The following is a 16511-nucleotide window of genomic DNA, read 5'->3' as shown; positions in this document are numbered from 1 at the left end:
GAAAAGTGTTAAGCGCGAAGAATTGTAGGCGGCCCGAATCCAAATTCTGTCAGTTGGTAACCCGGACCCACATTAGAAGGCAGAGGTCAAGCCAGAGCAAACCGTCTACCAGTCGCATCCGCCCCTTTTCCTTGCGCTGATTGGCAGCTGCAGGCTTCGCTGTCTGATTGGCCGAACGAACGCAGCGCGTAATTTAAAACATTGTATCAGTAACAAAGGTGCTTCTCGTGGGTGGAGTTGTGCTCTCAGACGGCGAAAGTCCAGGTTCGGCAGCAGGGTGTGTGAGCCGGTACCAGAGGAGGAGCGAGTGTCGCGTCTTCGGTGAGTTTGCGGCTGTGCCGGAGCCCAGCTGCGGTACCAGTAATTGCCCTCGCGGGATAGGCTTTTAGAAAGCGAAGCTGCGGCAATCCCTTTTTTTTTTAATACCTCTGTCCTCCCTTTGGGCCTGGAGTGAGGTTGGAGAAGGAGCCTAAGGCAAATATACCACCTCCTCGACACCGGTGGGCGAGGCACCCTAATTAGAGTGTGGCCTTCTGCTTTTGGAGCGAGGTATCTGTTCATTCCTTTTGGCGGTCGGAAATGCCTAAGACAGGATTACGTGATTAACTCCTCTTATTCCCTACCCCTCTACTGGCATTTGAAGGGATAAGGGAGTAGGAATTCAAGCAGCGAGAGGAAGGTGTCCTGGGGCAAGGAAATTGTTTCTTACCTAGAATTTGCAGCCTCTTCTGTCCCTTAAGTTCTCCTCCCTACCCATTCTTGTCTCTTTGTAGACCTAAGCTGCCCCTGCTGTCATGTCGCAAGGGATCCTTTCTCCGCCAGCCGGCTTGCTGTCAGATGAGGAGGTTGTAGTCTCCCCCATGTTTGAGTCCACAGCTGCAGATTTAGGGTCTGTGGTACGCAAAGACCTGATATCAGACTGCTCTGTCATCTCCACCTCCCTGGAGGATAAGCAGCAGGTAAAGGAGTTGGACAGTGGCTTGGCAGCAGAAAGTGATGTCCTCAGCCTACCAGTTGTCCATACAGAATTAGTATCAGGTCAAAGACAGCAATCCCAAGGGTCTGAGAGATCAATTAAAAATTAAGAGCACGACAGGTGAAAAATGTAAATTTGTGTGTCCTTAAGAACTATTATTTGCATTCCATTAAGGAAACACTCTCACGTGCATACTCTCAGTCCTAAGAGGGAAGGCTAATAGTTCTCTCTTCTTCACCATGAGGCGTAGATGTGTTAAGTAATTTGCACAAGATCATACTGCCATTAAGTATGTTTTTAATATCAACTGTAGCTTCCATTTTTGGAGCCTTTATGCTAAGCTGGGGTTTCTCAGCTGCAGCTTTATTAACATTTGGGGCCAGATAATTCATTTTAGGGGGCTGTCTTGTACCTTAAGATGTTTAGCAACATACCTGGCCTCTACGCACTAGATGTCACTAGCTCCTTCCCACTGTGACAACCAAGAAACTTCCCCTGACCTAGCTAAATGTCCCTTGGCGGGGAAATGGCGCTGGTTGAGAACAATTCTACTAGGAAGTCTCCTCTTTTATAGAGAAAATTTCATGAGAGCAGGAGCCTTGATAATGTCCCTGCCTCTGGACCACCAGAGCCTTAGAGTTCCCAGGCCATAGTAGGCAGATCTCTAAATATCTGTTGCATGAATGAAGTGGGTTCTATTATTAACCCAATTCTACAGATATGGAAACAGAGGCAGAGAATCTAAAGAACTTGTTCAAGATGTCATACTTCTAAATGATGGAATTGGAACTTAAATTTAGGTTTGTCTGCCTCCAAGGTGCTTAACTACTATGTTTTGCTGTAATACCACATGCTGATTTGCATACCAGTTAACCAGTTCTAATTCAGAAAGTCAGTGTGGCAGGCCAACGTTTCCAGGAGACTGAAGACAGTGAAGGGTGATAAAGCAGTGAAAAAACCCATGTGGGTTGGAATGATTATGGAACTAGAGAGTAGCTAGCTGTACAGACATGTGAGGTGAAATGGGGGTACTGTTAGCATGATTCTCTGGAAGTATGCTGTGTTTGCCCATCTGCTTGGAAGTAACTGCTGATTCCGGCCTGGAATTCTGCCACAGGTTCCATCTGAGGATAGTACAGAGAAGGTGAAAGTATACCTGAGAGTTAGGCCTTTGTTACCTTCAGAGTTGGAACGACAGGAAGATCAGGTGAGTGTCTGAGGAGGGAGGATTTAAGATGGCATGATACAATACAGGAAAGGTTCCTAGGATTGTTTCCTTCTGTGATTTTTTTTTACCCCTTCTCAGGATTGTGTCCGTATCGAGAATGTGGAGACCCTTGTTCTACAGGCACCCAAGGACTCCTTTGCCCAGAAGAGCAATGAGCGGGGAATTGGCCAAGCTGCCCATAGATTCACCTTTTCCCAGGTATGGAGGTACTGGTTTATGAACAAGGACCAACATATTAGGGGCAACTTTATTCTCTCTTTAGAGGGGAAGCCTTTTACTTGACTGTGAGTTCCTTATATATGCATGTCTATAATTTTGGGGACTCATGTATGAGTCAGTGCATTAATTTATGTGTATTAATTCCCAACATCTCTATTATCATTATTCTTGTCCTTATTTTCCTGATAAGGATACTATGACTCAGTGAAGATTATGTTGCTGAATCCATGTAGCTAGTCAGTGGTAGAGTTAGGCCTTGCATCTAGAACTATCCATCTCTAAAGCCCACCCTTGTGATTACTGTGTGCCATTGTGTGTGTAGCATCAGACGTAGCCCAAGAGTAGTGTGATGCTACACACACAATGGCCTTGGAAGCTATTGAAGATCGGAGCCAAGGGCCGGGGTAGGATCTCTCCATCCTTGATGGTACCTGGAAGTATCTGTTGATTTGGATGAAAGATGCACTGGCAGAGGGTGGTTTCGTCTTCAGTGTTTGGAGAGCAGCTGGAAGCACTGTGGGAAGAGGTTGCTTGAGTAGTCTCCAGAGCCAGTCAACCAGGAAGGGATGCATCTGCTGGCTTTGTACAGGAGGCAATGGGAGATGAGGGATGGGCCTCTGAGAAATTGGGTCTGTCTCTAGATCTTTGGGCCAGAAGTGGGACAGGCATCCTTCTTCAACCTGACCGTGAAGGAGATGGTAAAGGATGTACTCAAAGGGCAGAACTGGCTCATTTATACATACGGAGTCACCAACTCAGGGAAAACCCACACAATTCAAGGTGAGTGAGTAGTGGGCCTCACAGAATTGCTGATTGGCCTGTAATGATGCTTTTTGTTTTTTGTTTGTTTGTTTGTTTTAAGATTTTTTATTTATTCATTTGAGAGAGAAAGATAGGGAGAGAGAGTGAGAACACGAGCAAGGGGGAAGGGGAGAGGGAGAAGCAGACTCCCCGCTGAGCAGCGAGCCTGATGCGGGGCTCAATCCTAGGACCCTGGGATCATGACCTGAGCCGAAGGCAGACGCTTAACCAACTGAGCCACCGAGGTGCCCCTGTACTGATGTTTTCTTTGCCTTTTGATGCTTTGAATTTGGAAGGAGCACTCAGCTGTCCATCTCTCACATGCTTCCAGGTACCATCAAGGATGGAGGGATCCTACCCCGGTCCTTGGCTCTGATCTTCAATAGCCTCCAAGGCCAACTTCAACCAACACCTGATCTGAAGCCTGTACTGTTCAATGAGGTAATCTGGCTAGACAGCAAGCAGATCCGACAGGAGGAAATGAAGAAACTGGCCCTGCTAAATGGAGGCCTCCAAGAGGTGAAGTGCTGGTGATCACAGAGGTGGGGATAAGAGGACAAATCTGTGGGAAGTTTTGTGCTTATTTTCTCCCTGGGCCTCTCCAGGAGGAGCTGTCCACCTCCTTGAAGAGGAGTGTCTACATTGAAGGTCGGATGGGTACCAGCACCAGCTTTGACAGTGGCATCGCTGGGCTCTCCTCCAGTCACATGACCAGCAGTAGCCAGCTGGATGGTACGTACCATGACTGGGTTCTGTACCAAGTAACAGTAGAAACCCACTCCCTTGCTCCCAACAGCTTCCAGGGGTATAAACCAGAGGTTTCAACCTAAGCTGCTCCTTCTAAGGCCCCTGCAGGCCAAAGGGGAGATGGACTACTCTAGAGCTGATGCCCTGCCCTGTACATGGGCTTCTTCCCCAGAAATGAGTCACCGATGGGCACAGCCAGACACTGCCCCTGTGAGTGTCCCTGCAGACATCCGCTTCTCCGTCTGGATCTCCTTCTTTGAGATCTACAATGAACTGCTTTATGACCTGTTAGAACCACCTAGCCAGCAGCGCAAGAGGCAGACTCTGCGGCTCTGTGAAGATCAAAATGGCAATCCCTATGTGAAAGGTATGGGAAGGTAGGGAGGCTGCCAACAACCCTGAAACGGGACTTGGGAGAAACCTGGACAAGTTAGGTGCTCCCATCTTCTATATGCCTTTCTCTTCTTTGCCTCAGATCTCAACTGGGTTCATGTTCAGGATGCTGAGGAGGCCTGGAAACTGCTCAAAGTGGGTCGTAAAAACCAGAGCTTTGCCAGCACCCATCTGAACCAGAATTCTAGCCGCAGGTGAGTGGGCTGGGGGAGTCAACTTTTCACTGTGTTCTAGGAAACAATAGTCCTCCACCTAGTCATGGAAGATACACAGTGACTTTTCTTTTATTGATTTCCAGTCATAGCATCTTCTCGATACGGATCCTGCACCTTCAGGGGGAAGGGGATATCATCCCCAAGATCAGCGAGTACGTTTTTCCATTTAGAAATGTGGGCTTCTTGGTCATAAATGGTACTGGAGGTAGGGGTTAAGGGAGATCCTCAGAGGAATTACTTCTATTAGAGTCTTGCTCTGCTTCCTTGGGTACAGCGATCCTTGGTGGGTCCTCCCCTCCCCAGAACTATATGAAGGGCTGGAAAGCTCATAACATGTGGGGTCCTTATGTCAGATCCTGTCCACCATTCAAGGTTGTCACTCTGTGATCTGGCTGGCTCAGAGCGCTGCAAAGATCAGAAAAGTGGTGAGCGGCTGAAGGAAGCAGGAAACATTAATACTTCCCTGCACACCTTGGGCCGTTGTATTGCTGCCCTGCGCCAAAACCAGCAGAATCGGTGAGCTTCTGGCTGTAAGCCATGGGCTAGGATGGTCTGGAGCACTGCAGTTTGCTAAGAGACTTCCCGGTCATCATTGGGGATGGTGCTGGGATACTCTAAGAGCTGGAATTCTGCTCATAGCTCTGTTCTCTGATCCCCTGCTAGGTCAAAACAGAACCTGGTTCCCTTCCGTGACAGCAAGTTGACTCGAGTATTCCAAGGCTTCTTCACAGGTCGAGGCCGCTCCTGCATGATTGTCAATGTGAATCCCTGTGCATCTACCTATGATGAAACCCTTCATGTGGCCAAGTTCTCAGCCATTGCCAGCCAGGTAAGAAGCTGTAGGTGTAATGGTTGTGCTCACTTTGGGCTGGTACCTTTATTTAAGGAATCTACTAGGGACTAGTTATGAATTCACTTGATTTCCCACCCCCTCCCCACCTAGCTTGTGCATGCTCCACCTGTCCAACTGGGATTCCCATTGCTACATTCGTTCATCAAGGAACACAGTCTGCGGGCATCTCCCAGCTTAGAGATGGGAGCTAAGACAGAACCAGGCCTTGATGATGACATTGAAAATGAAGTTGACATCTCCATGTATGGCAAAGAGGTGAGAATGCAAGAAAGCTCTGGTGTAGCAGCTTGATGGCTACATATTTTCCACGCTGCCTTCCAGGTGGGCCTTCACCTTTGTGGGGCATGGACATCTGATCACTTGTGAACTGTGTGTCCCTCCAGGAGCTCCTGCAGGTGGTGGAAGCCATGAAAGCACTGCTTTGTAAAGAACGGCAGGAAAAGTTGCAGCTGGAGATGCAGCTCCGTGATGAAATTTGCAATGAGATGGTGGAACAGATGCAACAACGGGAACAGTGGTGCAGGTATCAGCTGAGTGACCGCTCTTGGTCTGTCAACTAGACCAGACAGAGGGTGGGGAATAGGGACTAGGATAGAGTTGTGCCTCAAGCTCTGTCCTCCAAACTTACTCCTCAGAATCTTCACTCCCTTTTCTTCTTTTTTTGAAAAAAATTTATTATTGGGGTGCATGGGTGACTCAGTCGGTTAAGCATCTCTGGATCTTGGCTCAGGTCATGATCTAGGGTCGGGAGATGGAGCCCCCACATTGGGCTCTGCACTGGGCATGCACCCTGCTTTAGATTTTCTCTCTGACCCTCCCTCCTGACTCACTCTTGCTCTTAAAAAAATTTATTATTTAAGTATAATTGACATACAGTATTAGTTTTACATGTACAACCTAGGGATTTGACAATTCTATACATTATTCAATGTTCACCACAGTAAGTGTAGTCACCATTTTTCAACCATACATTATTACAGTGTTATTATATTCCTGGTGCTGTATTTTTCATCTCTGTGACTTATTTATTTTGTAACTGGAAGTTTGTACCTTTTAATTCCTTTTATCTATTTCACCCATTCCTCCCACCCCTCCTGCCCTCTGGCAACCACCAGTTTGTTCTATTTAAGAGTCTGTTTGAAAAAAAAGTCTGGTTTTTTGTGTTTCTTAGATTCCACATAAAAGTGAAATCATATGGTATTTTGTCTTTCTCTATTTCACTTAACATAATACTTTCTCAGTCCGTCCATGTCATTGCAAAGGGCAAGATTTCATTTTCTATGGCTGAGTAATATTCCGTTGTGTGTGTGTGCGCATGTGTGTGTATATATACATTCTTCTTTATCCATTTTTCTTCTTTGACAGTGAACATTTGGACACACAAAAGGAACTATTAGAGGAAATGTATGAAGAGAAACTAAAGATCCTCAAAGAATCACTTACAAGTTTTTACCAAGAAGAGCTTCAGGTGAGTTGCCCTGAAGCAGCCCCAACTAGCCACTGATTCCCATCACTAGCTTGTCTGATGTAAATAGATTTTATAAACTCTGGTAGGGCAGGAATATGTAACTCAGTTTTTTCTAGTCTTTTAAAAAGTACTATCAGGTGTCAGTCTATGAATTAAGGGTTGGTTGACCTGGAAATGGCTTAAGAGTTAACAGGCTCTTCTTTTTTTTTTTTTTTTTAAGATTTTGTTTATTTGAGAGTGCGTGAGCATGAGCAGGGGGGAGGGGCAGAGGGAGAGGGAGAAGCAGACTCCCTGCTGACTGAATAGCCAGGACCCGGAGATCATGACCTGAGCCGAAGTCAGACGCTTAACCGACTAAGCTACCCAGGCACCCTGCTAACAGGCTTTTGAGGCATAATTGTCAGGGAAGGTTTTGTTCACTGTTCAGTCATCCATTCCTGCAAGATTTGTCTGACTCTTGATGGAACTGTGCTGCTTCCCTCTTAGGAACGGGATGAGAAAATTGAAGAGCTAGAAGCTCTTTTGCAGGAAGCCAGACAGCAGCCGATAGCCCCTCAACAATCAGGGTCTGAATTGTCCCTTCGGCGGTCACAAAGGTTGGCAGCTTCTGCCTCTAATCAGCAGCTCCATGAGATTAAAGCTAAACTGGAACAGTGCAGAGCAGAGCTAAACTCCACCACTGAAGGTAAGGAAGGAGAGAGGGCACAAAGCATAGGAGTGGTTCAGAGAACTGTTCAAACTTGGGCCTTCAGACTCCCAACTCCAAGATCATTTCCTCAACTCTGAGCTACATCCCCTGACCTTTCACTCTAGGATGCACATGGCCTCACTTTTTATATTTGCTGCAAGCTACTGTTCATTCAGTTAAGAGGTAAGTCCAAGGCTAGAAAGCATACAAGTTTCTTGTTTCCTTCCCTCAGAACTACAGAAGTATCAGAAAATGTTAGAACCACCACCCTCAGCCAAGCCTTTTACCATTGATGTGGACAAGAAATTAGAGGAGGGCCAAAAGGTAATTTATACCTTTCTCTGTTACCAAGGCTCTTACCTAAGGCAGCTTCCAGCCCTGTACCTGTGGTTTATGTGAGGACCAGGGTTTTTGTTTTTGTTTTTTGTGCACAGTCCTGCAGAGTGGCTCCTTCATTTAGCTGACTAGCCTTTCTAATTTTACTTCTCTTCAAATGGCTATCCAGTTCCTTCAGCTCATTATCCTGGTTGATCTTGGCCACAATGTGGTTCCTCCACTTATTCTTTTCAGAATATAAGGCTGCTGCGGACAGAGCTTCAGAAACTTGGTGAGTCTCTTCAGTCAGCAGAAAGAGCCTGTTGCCACAGCACTGGGGCAGGAAAACTACGCCAAGCCTTGACCACTTGTGATGACATCTTAATCAAACAGGTTAGGGTACCCTATATATCTCCTTCTCTCCCATCAGCCCACTCCAGAGTATATGTGAGAAAGAAAAATGAGAAGCAGAAGAGAAAGGCAGAGATTTTTGGGCTAGTCTTAAGGGGGGAGTTTTTCTCCTTTGCAAAATAAAATTATTTAAGTACAAGGTACTATGCTAAGTAATTTATAGGCATTTTCTGTTATAACAACCCTATGGAAGTAGATATTATATTTCATCCAAAATGTGTAGATATTAAGGGGCACCTGGCTGGCTCAGTCAGTAAAGTATGTGACTCTTATCTCGAGGTCATGAGTTTAAGCCCCACATTGGGTGTGGAGCCTACTTAAAAAAATAAAACTTGGGCACCTGGGTGGCTCAGTCGGTTAAGTGTCTGCCTTCAGCTCAGTTCATGATCCCGGGGTCCTAGGATCAAGCCCTGCATCAGGCTCCGTACTCAGCAGGGAGTCTGCTTCTCCCTCTGCCCCTCCCCCCACCTCGTGCACTCTCACTCTCTCACAAAAATCAATAAAAAAATCTTAAAAAAAAAAATAAATAGGGGCGCCTGGGTGACTCAGTCAGTTAGGCCTCTGCCTTTGGCTCAGACCATGATCCCAGGGTCCTGGGATTGAGCCCCGCATCGGGCTCCCTGCTCAGCGGGGAGCCTGCTTCTCCCACTCTAGCTCTCTGTGCTTGTGTTCCCTCTCTCACTATCTCTCTCTGTCAAATAAATAAAATCTTTATAAATAAATAACTCTATTTTTAAAAAAACAAAGTCAAAATGCATAGATTTTAAGAAACTGTTATTTTATACCACTAAGACAAAACACTAACAATTAAGCTATGACAATTGTCATCAGTAAAAGGCACCCTGATTGCAGAGTGAAAAAAAAAAAATCTTAGACTAAATGCAGCTTTTCTTTTTTTTTAAGTTTATTTATTTTTGGTAATCTCTGCACCCAGCATGGGGCTCAAACTCATGACCTGAGACCAAGAGTCGCATGCTCTACTGACTGAGCCAGCCAGGTGCCCCTAAACACAGCTCTTAATACATAGGCATTAGGGTTCTTGGAGGTTAAGTAAACTTATGCAAGCTCATGTCATGTATTAGAAAACGTCCTTCTGTTCAGTGCTATTTGTTTGGGTCTTAAAGAAAATATCCCCTATTCAATGATAAGCTCTGACTTTAAAGAATTAATCTTTTGTAAAAACAGTTGTTAGTAACTAGTAGTGGATGGCATGTACTACCTTGCCCTTTAGTTTCTCTTAATACACCAAACCAAAAGGCTTTCTTTAACTTTATTCATCCTCCTTAGGATCAGACCCTGGCCGAGCTGCAGAATAACATGATGCTAGTAAAACTGGACCTTCGGAAGAAGGCAGCATGCATCGCAGAGCAGTATCATACTGTACTAAAACTCCAAGGCCAGGCTTCTACCAAAAAGCGCCTTGGTGCCAACCAGGAAAACCAGCAACCAAACCAACAGCCCCCAGGGAAGAAACCGTTTCTTCGAAATTTACTTCCCAGAACACCCACCTGCCAAAGCTCAACAGACTGCAGCCCTTATGCCCGGATCCTGCGCTCACGGCGCTCCCCTTTACTCAAATCTGGGCCTTTTGGCAAAAAATACTAAGGCTGTGGGGAAGGAGAGAGCAGTCATTGCCCTGAGGCAGGTCACTGCTTGAGAAATAGGTCTCTTTTAAAAAGCTTTACCAATATCTGGAACTGTATCCAGAATGCAATACAGACACTAGTTATTTTCCTCCCTTTTGTAATATAATCACCTATGTAATCTCATGCCTTTTTACTTATATGGTTTCTATGCACACAAAAAGTTATATTAAATAAACATATTGTTCACATTTTTTGTGTTTTTTTTTTACATTTTTTGTTTGAATTCCAAATTTAGCAAATTCATCAAAACAGGACTTAAAAAACAGGGAAAAAATTGAAAACTAAATATCATTTGGGGCCCTTGGAACATTGCACAGGAATGGCAGTGGAGATGGGTATCGAGTGTACAGCTAAGCTAAGAAAAGCTTTGTAAGAAATGAATTCAAGGGACATTAGATACTCTAAACCTTCCTTAATATAAAATGAAGTGTCATTCCTTAAGAGGTGACTGGGTAACAAACCTGTTCTGGAAACAATAAAGGAAGGCTGGGCCCTGAGCTCAGAATAATCCATGGCATCTACAGTTCAAATTTATTACAGCAGACATCATAGTCATAGCATATTACCTCTTACTGAATACACATGCACAGGCCTGAAACCCTCCAAGAACACAACAAGAATGATTCTCTTTACTTTGTCTAAACAAGTGAAGGCTGAAAAGAACCGTTTGTTGGAGATAATAGAGGGGAGAGAAAAATAACTACGTCAAAAATATTGATTACAACAGACCAGCTTGAGGTGAGTTTATTCTTGTCCATATAGCCACAAAATAACACTCCTGAATGTCCATGAAATTATCTGTTACTCCTACCTCCTTGCTTTGCTTTAGTAAGGGTATAGCTAACTCCACAGGCTCTTTTGCCATCAACGGTTCACTGCAAAGTAAGATTCTTTTTGTCCCTTCTTTGACTCAACTCTAATAAGTTCCTTTCTATTTGAAAGCTTTTGGAAGAGTCCTTAAAATGATGTTTTAGAAGACCATCCCCACAAAGGAAGAACAGCTTCACTCTTTTCAAATCTTCCCTCTGACAACATAGTCATGCTCAGTAAATCCAAGAATGATGATGTCATGTCTACTCAGTGCCCTGACCTTCCTAGGGTACACAGTGCCCCTACTGCCTGCAGAGGGTAGAACAGCACACTTTTCTCCCTTCCATGCTTCTCTTAAGAAATCTCACTCCCGGCAGCATTAAAACTTTGTTCCTGTAAGCCTTGCCTTTGCTAAAGTGCTGTTAAAGGGATGTATTTTAGAGGCGGGGAAAAGATCTGGGAAGAAGGCCAAGATCCGTAGCCACTCTCTGAACAGAAGGGAAATAGAAATGCTTCTAACCGGCAAAAGACAATTTCTGTTGCTGCCAGGATTCTTCCGTCAGTCTACACCAAGTTGATTCTATAAACTGTCCCCAAGGAGCTGTTCCATCTGTACAAACAAAAAACCAAGGTCCTTGGAAGAACAGACGTGGCCGTTCCTTACACAGAAGTAAGGCTTAACATGGGTCTAGTAATGGCTTAAAAGTAGCCAACTATGGTGTGACTGAAGACAGGTTGAGTGGAGAAACTCTGCGTGTGGGAGTATTGTTAGCAGATAGTGAGGCAGGGAGGAAAAAGGGAGCAGGCATCTCAGTAGAGGGAGTCTCGCCTTGGTTCCGAAGTTGGAGGATTTGCCGGAGCAAGGCCTTCCCTTCTTCCCGGGTCTGAAACAAAGTCAGGCAACTGTTTCAAAATATGTCCAAGGCTATTCTCAAAAAAAAGTTCTAAAATGCTGATATGAAAGTTTCACGGATCAAGGTAGCCTTTCCACTTAGCTTCTCACCCATCTTCCACCCTCAGATCACAGTAAAGATCATAAGTTTGAGCCTAAAATCCAAACCCTTTAATAAAGAACTGCTACTCACATCGTTGAATGCACAACACTTTTGGGCACAAGTTGAAGCTTCATCCCACAGCTTGCACTTAAAATAGTACTGGGCCAAATAGCGGAAAGCAGTGCTCTCTTCTAGGTGCTCCACTATTTCCTAGAGAAGGAAAGCAGGAGTGACTGAGGTGGTCAGGATGAGATCAGCAACCCAATTCTCATGCTCATGACACATACCCCACAGGAATAGATATCTTGGATATATTTGATGTAACACTGGGCAGCTTGTTCTGACTCAGTCAATTGTTCATGAAGCCTACAAAATAAATTGGTCTGTAAGTACAAATCGGATCTCAAAGAAAGCTAATGATAAAAAATAAAAGCACAAGATGCACAATACCAGAGAAGCCAACAGAAATAACAGCATTTCACTCCTTTCACTCACTTTGCCAGTTTCACCAGAGCCATTTTCTCCACATCTCCCACGGCATAAGCTCTCCAGTAACACTGTCAAAAAAATAAACTGGTCACTTTGACCATCATCCCATGTACCATGACCTACCACATAAAGGCTAAAGTCCTACAAGCCGCCCAGAAGTGTGGACTTGGAGAATATAAAGCATTTTTACTAGACTGATATTCCCACTGATGATGTCAGCCCCGCTTTTCTTTTTAGCCTATGAGCCTATAAATACTTAAGACTTTTGTACGTAGATAGATCAGAATGAAGGACAATTAGAGCACAGAGAGCCCAACCCTTCATCCAAACTGCTGATTTCCACTCAAATTCTCCAGGACCCAAATGCAGGTACCTTTTTGGCTTCCACTAATTGATTCAGTTTCTCATAACATTCTCCTAAAGCAACCAGCATACGAGAATCATTGGGCCTAAGAAAAAAGAGGAACAGGCATCTGAGCAAAGGCTTTAAAAAAAACTAAAGTCCTCCCTTGAGGAAACACCATCACCGACCACTATTTCAAATCTATACAGTGATTGATCTTTAATCCAATACTTCATATAATTATATAATTTTGTGTTCACAATTATACTATTAACCCAATAGAATACACTACATAAAAACAACTAAAAAGCATATGGCACGTTTAAACCCAGGTCTCTAAGAATCAAAACCATTCAATCACTGTGATTCTTCAGTAGCTATCAAAAGGTAAAGAAAAGGGGCGCCTGGGTGGCTCAGTCGTTAAGCGTCTGCCTTCGGCTCAGGTCATGATCCCAGGGTCCTGGGATCAAGCCCCGCATCGGGCTCCCTGCTCCATGGGAAGCCTGCTTCTCCCTCTCCCCCTCCCCCTGCTTGTGTTCCCTCTCTCACTGTGTCTCTGTCAAATAAATAAATAAAATCTTTAAAAATAAAAAAATTTTAAAAAAGGTAAAGAAAAGTATGAGCTCGTCTCATAACACATCATTAACCGGTCAGACTTACCGAAGCTGATGGGCCCGTCTATAATAATAAAGGCAATAAAATGGCATCTTAAGGATTTCATAGGTCTGTCCAAGCCCATACCAGGCTCTGTAGTCCCGTTTATTGACCTCGATGGCATGTCTAAGAAATGGAAGAGAGACTGGTAAGAGGGCAGAATCAAGGTTAGCGATTTGTAGGCTCAAGAGAGGCTCCTAACATCATAGTAATCCCCTCCACCTCACCCCTCAACTAGAACCTCACCTATAAGCCTGAATAGCAGCAGATGTGTTCTTCATTTCCATGTATTCATGTCCCATCAGTGTCCAGGCCCCAAGATACCGAGGATTCAATTTCAGGGCTCTCTGGAAATATAAGGCTGCTTTCTCATGCTGAGAACGCAAACTATAATAATTGCCTGATTGAAAAATAAAAAATATATATATGAATAACTGGACAGGTAAAAATATAAGCCCACTAAAATAGCATTCCACAGAACAGGCATGAAACTATAACCAATTCCCCCAAAGTGTTTGCAGAAAAGCCAAATTGTACATAAAGGGAACATCATCATTCCCTTGGGAAATATAGTGCATCTATCACACATTCTGGTTTAAAAAAAAAAAAAAGGTGTTCCCTAACACTTAAAGTTTTTCTTCATTTTTATTTCATCTGGATATAGCATTTACCCACATTTTCTTTTTTTTTCTCCATTTTTAAAATTTAAATTCAATTAGCCAACATATAATACATCATTAGTTTTGATGTAATGTTCATTGATTCTTTAGTTGTGTATAACACCCAGTGCTCATCACATCACGTGCCCTCCTTAATTATGCACATTTTCTTAACAAAGGGTAGGAAGGGATGCCTGGGTGGCTCAGTCGGTTAAATGTCTGCCTTTGGCTCAGGTCATGATCTTGGGGTCCTGGGATCAAGTCCCACATCGGGCTCCTTGCTCAGTGGGGAGCCTGCTTCTCCCTCTGCTTCCCACTCCCCTCCACTGCTTGTGTGCTCTCTCTCTGACAAATAAAATCTTTAAAAAAAAACAAACAACAAAAAAAAGGTAGGAAATTTCTATAGTATGCTTTAGATTGGTAGTTTTCCAACTATATTCCTAGGTTTCTTTTTTTTTTTTTAAGATTTTATTTATTTATTTGACAGAGAGACAGCAAGAGCAGAAACACAAGCAGGGGGAGTGGGAGAGGGAGAAGCAGGCTTCCCACCGAGCAGGGAGCCCAATGCAGGGCTCAATCCTAGGACTCTGGGATCATGACCTGAGCCGAAGGCAGATGCTTAATGACGAGCCATCCAGGCGCCCCTATTCCTAGGTTTCTAAAGAGGTACGTACCTCAAGGGATAAAAAGGCAGAGCTCTGAGCTCCTCTCTCCCACAAGAATCAAAGCAGGTCTACTAGCATTGGTCTTGAAAAGAACAAGTGAAAGTTTTTGGGATTCTGTGAAAGATTTTATTTGCAGAAAGGGTATAGAAGCCATTTGACTTATGTCAACTGGTAAACGGATAAACAAAATGTATATATCTAAACAATGGAATACTAGTCAACATTAAAAAGGAAAGAACTACTGATACATGCTACGACATGGGTAACTTCAGAAACAGCTAAGTGAAAGAAGCCAGACAATAAGACTAAATATTCCAAGATTCCATTTACATGAAAATTTCAAGAAAAGGCAAAATATAGAGTGAGAAGGCAAATCTGTGGCTGCTAGGGGATGCAAGGGGGACTGACTGCAAACACATTCAAGGGAACTTCCAAGGGTGCCAGAATATTCTAAACTGGATTTATGGCTATGGTTACACAACTCTATAAATTTATAAAAACTCATTGAACTGTAAACTTAAAGTTGGTAAATTTTATGGTATGTAAATTATACCTCAATGAAGCTGTTTTTTTTCAATAAAGCTATTTTTAGAAAAAGAATAAACTATTTTTTTAAAAAAAGAACAACTGAATAAAGGGGATTAAAAGATACAAATTTCCAGTTATAAAGTAAATAAGTCACAGAAAGCAAAGTACAGCATAGGGAATACAGTCAATAATACTGTAATTGTATGGTGACTACGCTTATCATGGTGAGTGTTCAGTAATATACAGAACTGTCAAATCTCTGTGTTGTACACCTGAAACTAATATAAACTTAATAATAACTGGGATGCCTGGGTGGCTCAGTCGGTTAAGCGTCTGCCTTTGGGGCGCCTGGGTGGCTCAGTTGGTTAAGCAACTGCCTTCGGCTCAGGTCATGATCCTGGAGTCCCTGGATCGAGTCCCGCATCGGGCTCCCTGCTCAGCAGGGAGTCTGCTTCTCCCTCTGACCCTCCACCCTCTCATGCTCTCTGTCTATCATTCTCTCTCTCTCAATAAATAAATAAAAAACTAAAAAAAAAAAAAAAAAAGCGTCTGCCTTTGGCCCAGGTCATGGTCCCAGGGTCCCGGGATCGAGCCCCGCATCGGGCTCCCTCCTCGGCGGGAAGCCTGCTTCTCCCTCTGCCTCTGCTGCTCCCCCTGCTGTGTGCGCTCTCGCTCTCTCTCTCTGGCAAATAAATAAATAAAATCTTTTAATAAATAAATAAATAAATAAATTAAACTTAATAATAATTTAAAAACCCCACAAATCCTGTTTCTAATGTAGCTATGAAGCAGAATGTTTCTAATAGTAAAAATGAAAAAATAACCTAAATAGTCATTAGCTGGGGAGTATGTATGTATGAACATGGTACATTTCTAGGCCAAAATATTGATTCCCCACCCAGAAAAAGGGGTATAGCCCTATATAAGCCCTAAGTGCTAAAGGAGTGAGGATAATGGAGATATTAAAGAAGTTAGAACAAGCCAAGTTTTGAGCAAAGATCAAGTAGATGAGATTTTTTTTTTTTAATCTCATTTGGAAGAGCTAAAATATAATGAATGGTTACAACATGCTGGGCAAGCTACATTGGTATAAGTGGTTTCTAGGCATTAATTTATCTAATCATCATGACAATTACCTGAGAGAAGGATCTACTATTATCCCTTTATTAATGAGAAAACTAGCATAGACAGGCTAAGTCCAAGGTCACACAGCTACTTGGTAGTACAACCAAGATTTAAACTTGAGTAGTCTGGTTCCAGAGTCCAGACTTAACTATGCCATACTATAGTATATATGCTGTTACATATATATATATACACATACACACACATACATGCTGCCTCTCAGAGATTGGGATTCCAGAAAAGACACAGAAGGAAACAATCAATTCATATCATGACATAAGAG

The 16511-nt window shown here is 43.5% G+C and overlaps 2 protein-coding genes across 2 annotated transcripts in view; one reads left to right on the top strand and one right to left on the bottom strand.

Moving 5' to 3' along the window:
- Positions 1 to 243: 243 nt before the first annotated feature.
- KIF20A (kinesin family member 20A) lies at positions 244 to 10202 on the top strand. The gene is made up of 19 exons (XM_032425357.1): positions 244 to 321; positions 774 to 959; positions 2094 to 2183; positions 2283 to 2402; positions 3065 to 3203; positions 3556 to 3743; positions 3830 to 3956; positions 4144 to 4338; positions 4447 to 4558; positions 4663 to 4731; positions 4952 to 5095; positions 5243 to 5408; positions 5523 to 5687; positions 5816 to 5955; positions 6798 to 6900; positions 7387 to 7585; positions 7821 to 7912; positions 8159 to 8296; positions 9602 to 10202. Exons 2-19 carry the CDS (start codon positions 795 to 797, stop codon positions 9917 to 9919), a joined length of 2670 nt encoding a protein of 889 aa, XP_032281248.1. The 5' UTR covers positions 244 to 321; positions 774 to 794; the 3' UTR covers positions 9920 to 10202.
- CDC23 (cell division cycle 23) overlaps positions 10173 to 16511 on the bottom strand; it is a 21102-nt gene continuing 14763 nt past the window's right edge. The window contains exons 10-16 of the mRNA XM_032425358.1: positions 13498 to 13651; positions 13258 to 13377; positions 12628 to 12703; positions 12261 to 12322; positions 12053 to 12131; positions 11856 to 11975; positions 10173 to 11654 (exon numbers count right to left, since the gene is read on the bottom strand). Of these exons, the coding sequence (XP_032281249.1) occupies positions 11484 to 11654; positions 11856 to 11975; positions 12053 to 12131; positions 12261 to 12322; positions 12628 to 12703; positions 13258 to 13377; positions 13498 to 13651 (782 nt within the window). The 3' untranslated portion in view covers positions 10173 to 11483. The remainder of the gene's footprint in view (positions 11655 to 11855; positions 11976 to 12052; positions 12132 to 12260; positions 12323 to 12627; positions 12704 to 13257; positions 13378 to 13497; positions 13652 to 16511) is intronic.

This window comes from Phoca vitulina, unplaced genomic scaffold, assembly GCF_004348235.1.
Source record: "Phoca vitulina isolate PV1807 unplaced genomic scaffold, GSC_HSeal_1.0 scaffold32, whole genome shotgun sequence".
NCBI classification, from domain to species: domain Eukaryota; kingdom Metazoa; phylum Chordata; class Mammalia; order Carnivora; family Phocidae; genus Phoca; species Phoca vitulina.
This window is presented reverse-complemented; position numbering and strand designations above follow the sequence as displayed.

Bases quoted from the DNA above. Each gene is read 5' to 3' on its own strand.
- KIF20A (XM_032425357.1), top strand. From the start codon at position 795: ATGTCGCAAGGGATCCTTTCTCCGCCAGCCGGCTTGCTGTCAGATGAG. The intron at 4,339-4,446 runs GTATGGGAAGGT...TCTTTGCCTCAG, and splicing joins TGGCAATCCCTATGTGAAAG to ATCTCAACTGGGTTCATGTT. The intron at 8,297-9,601 runs GTTAGGGTACCC...CATCCTCCTTAG, and splicing joins ATGACATCTTAATCAAACAG to GATCAGACCCTGGCCGAGCT.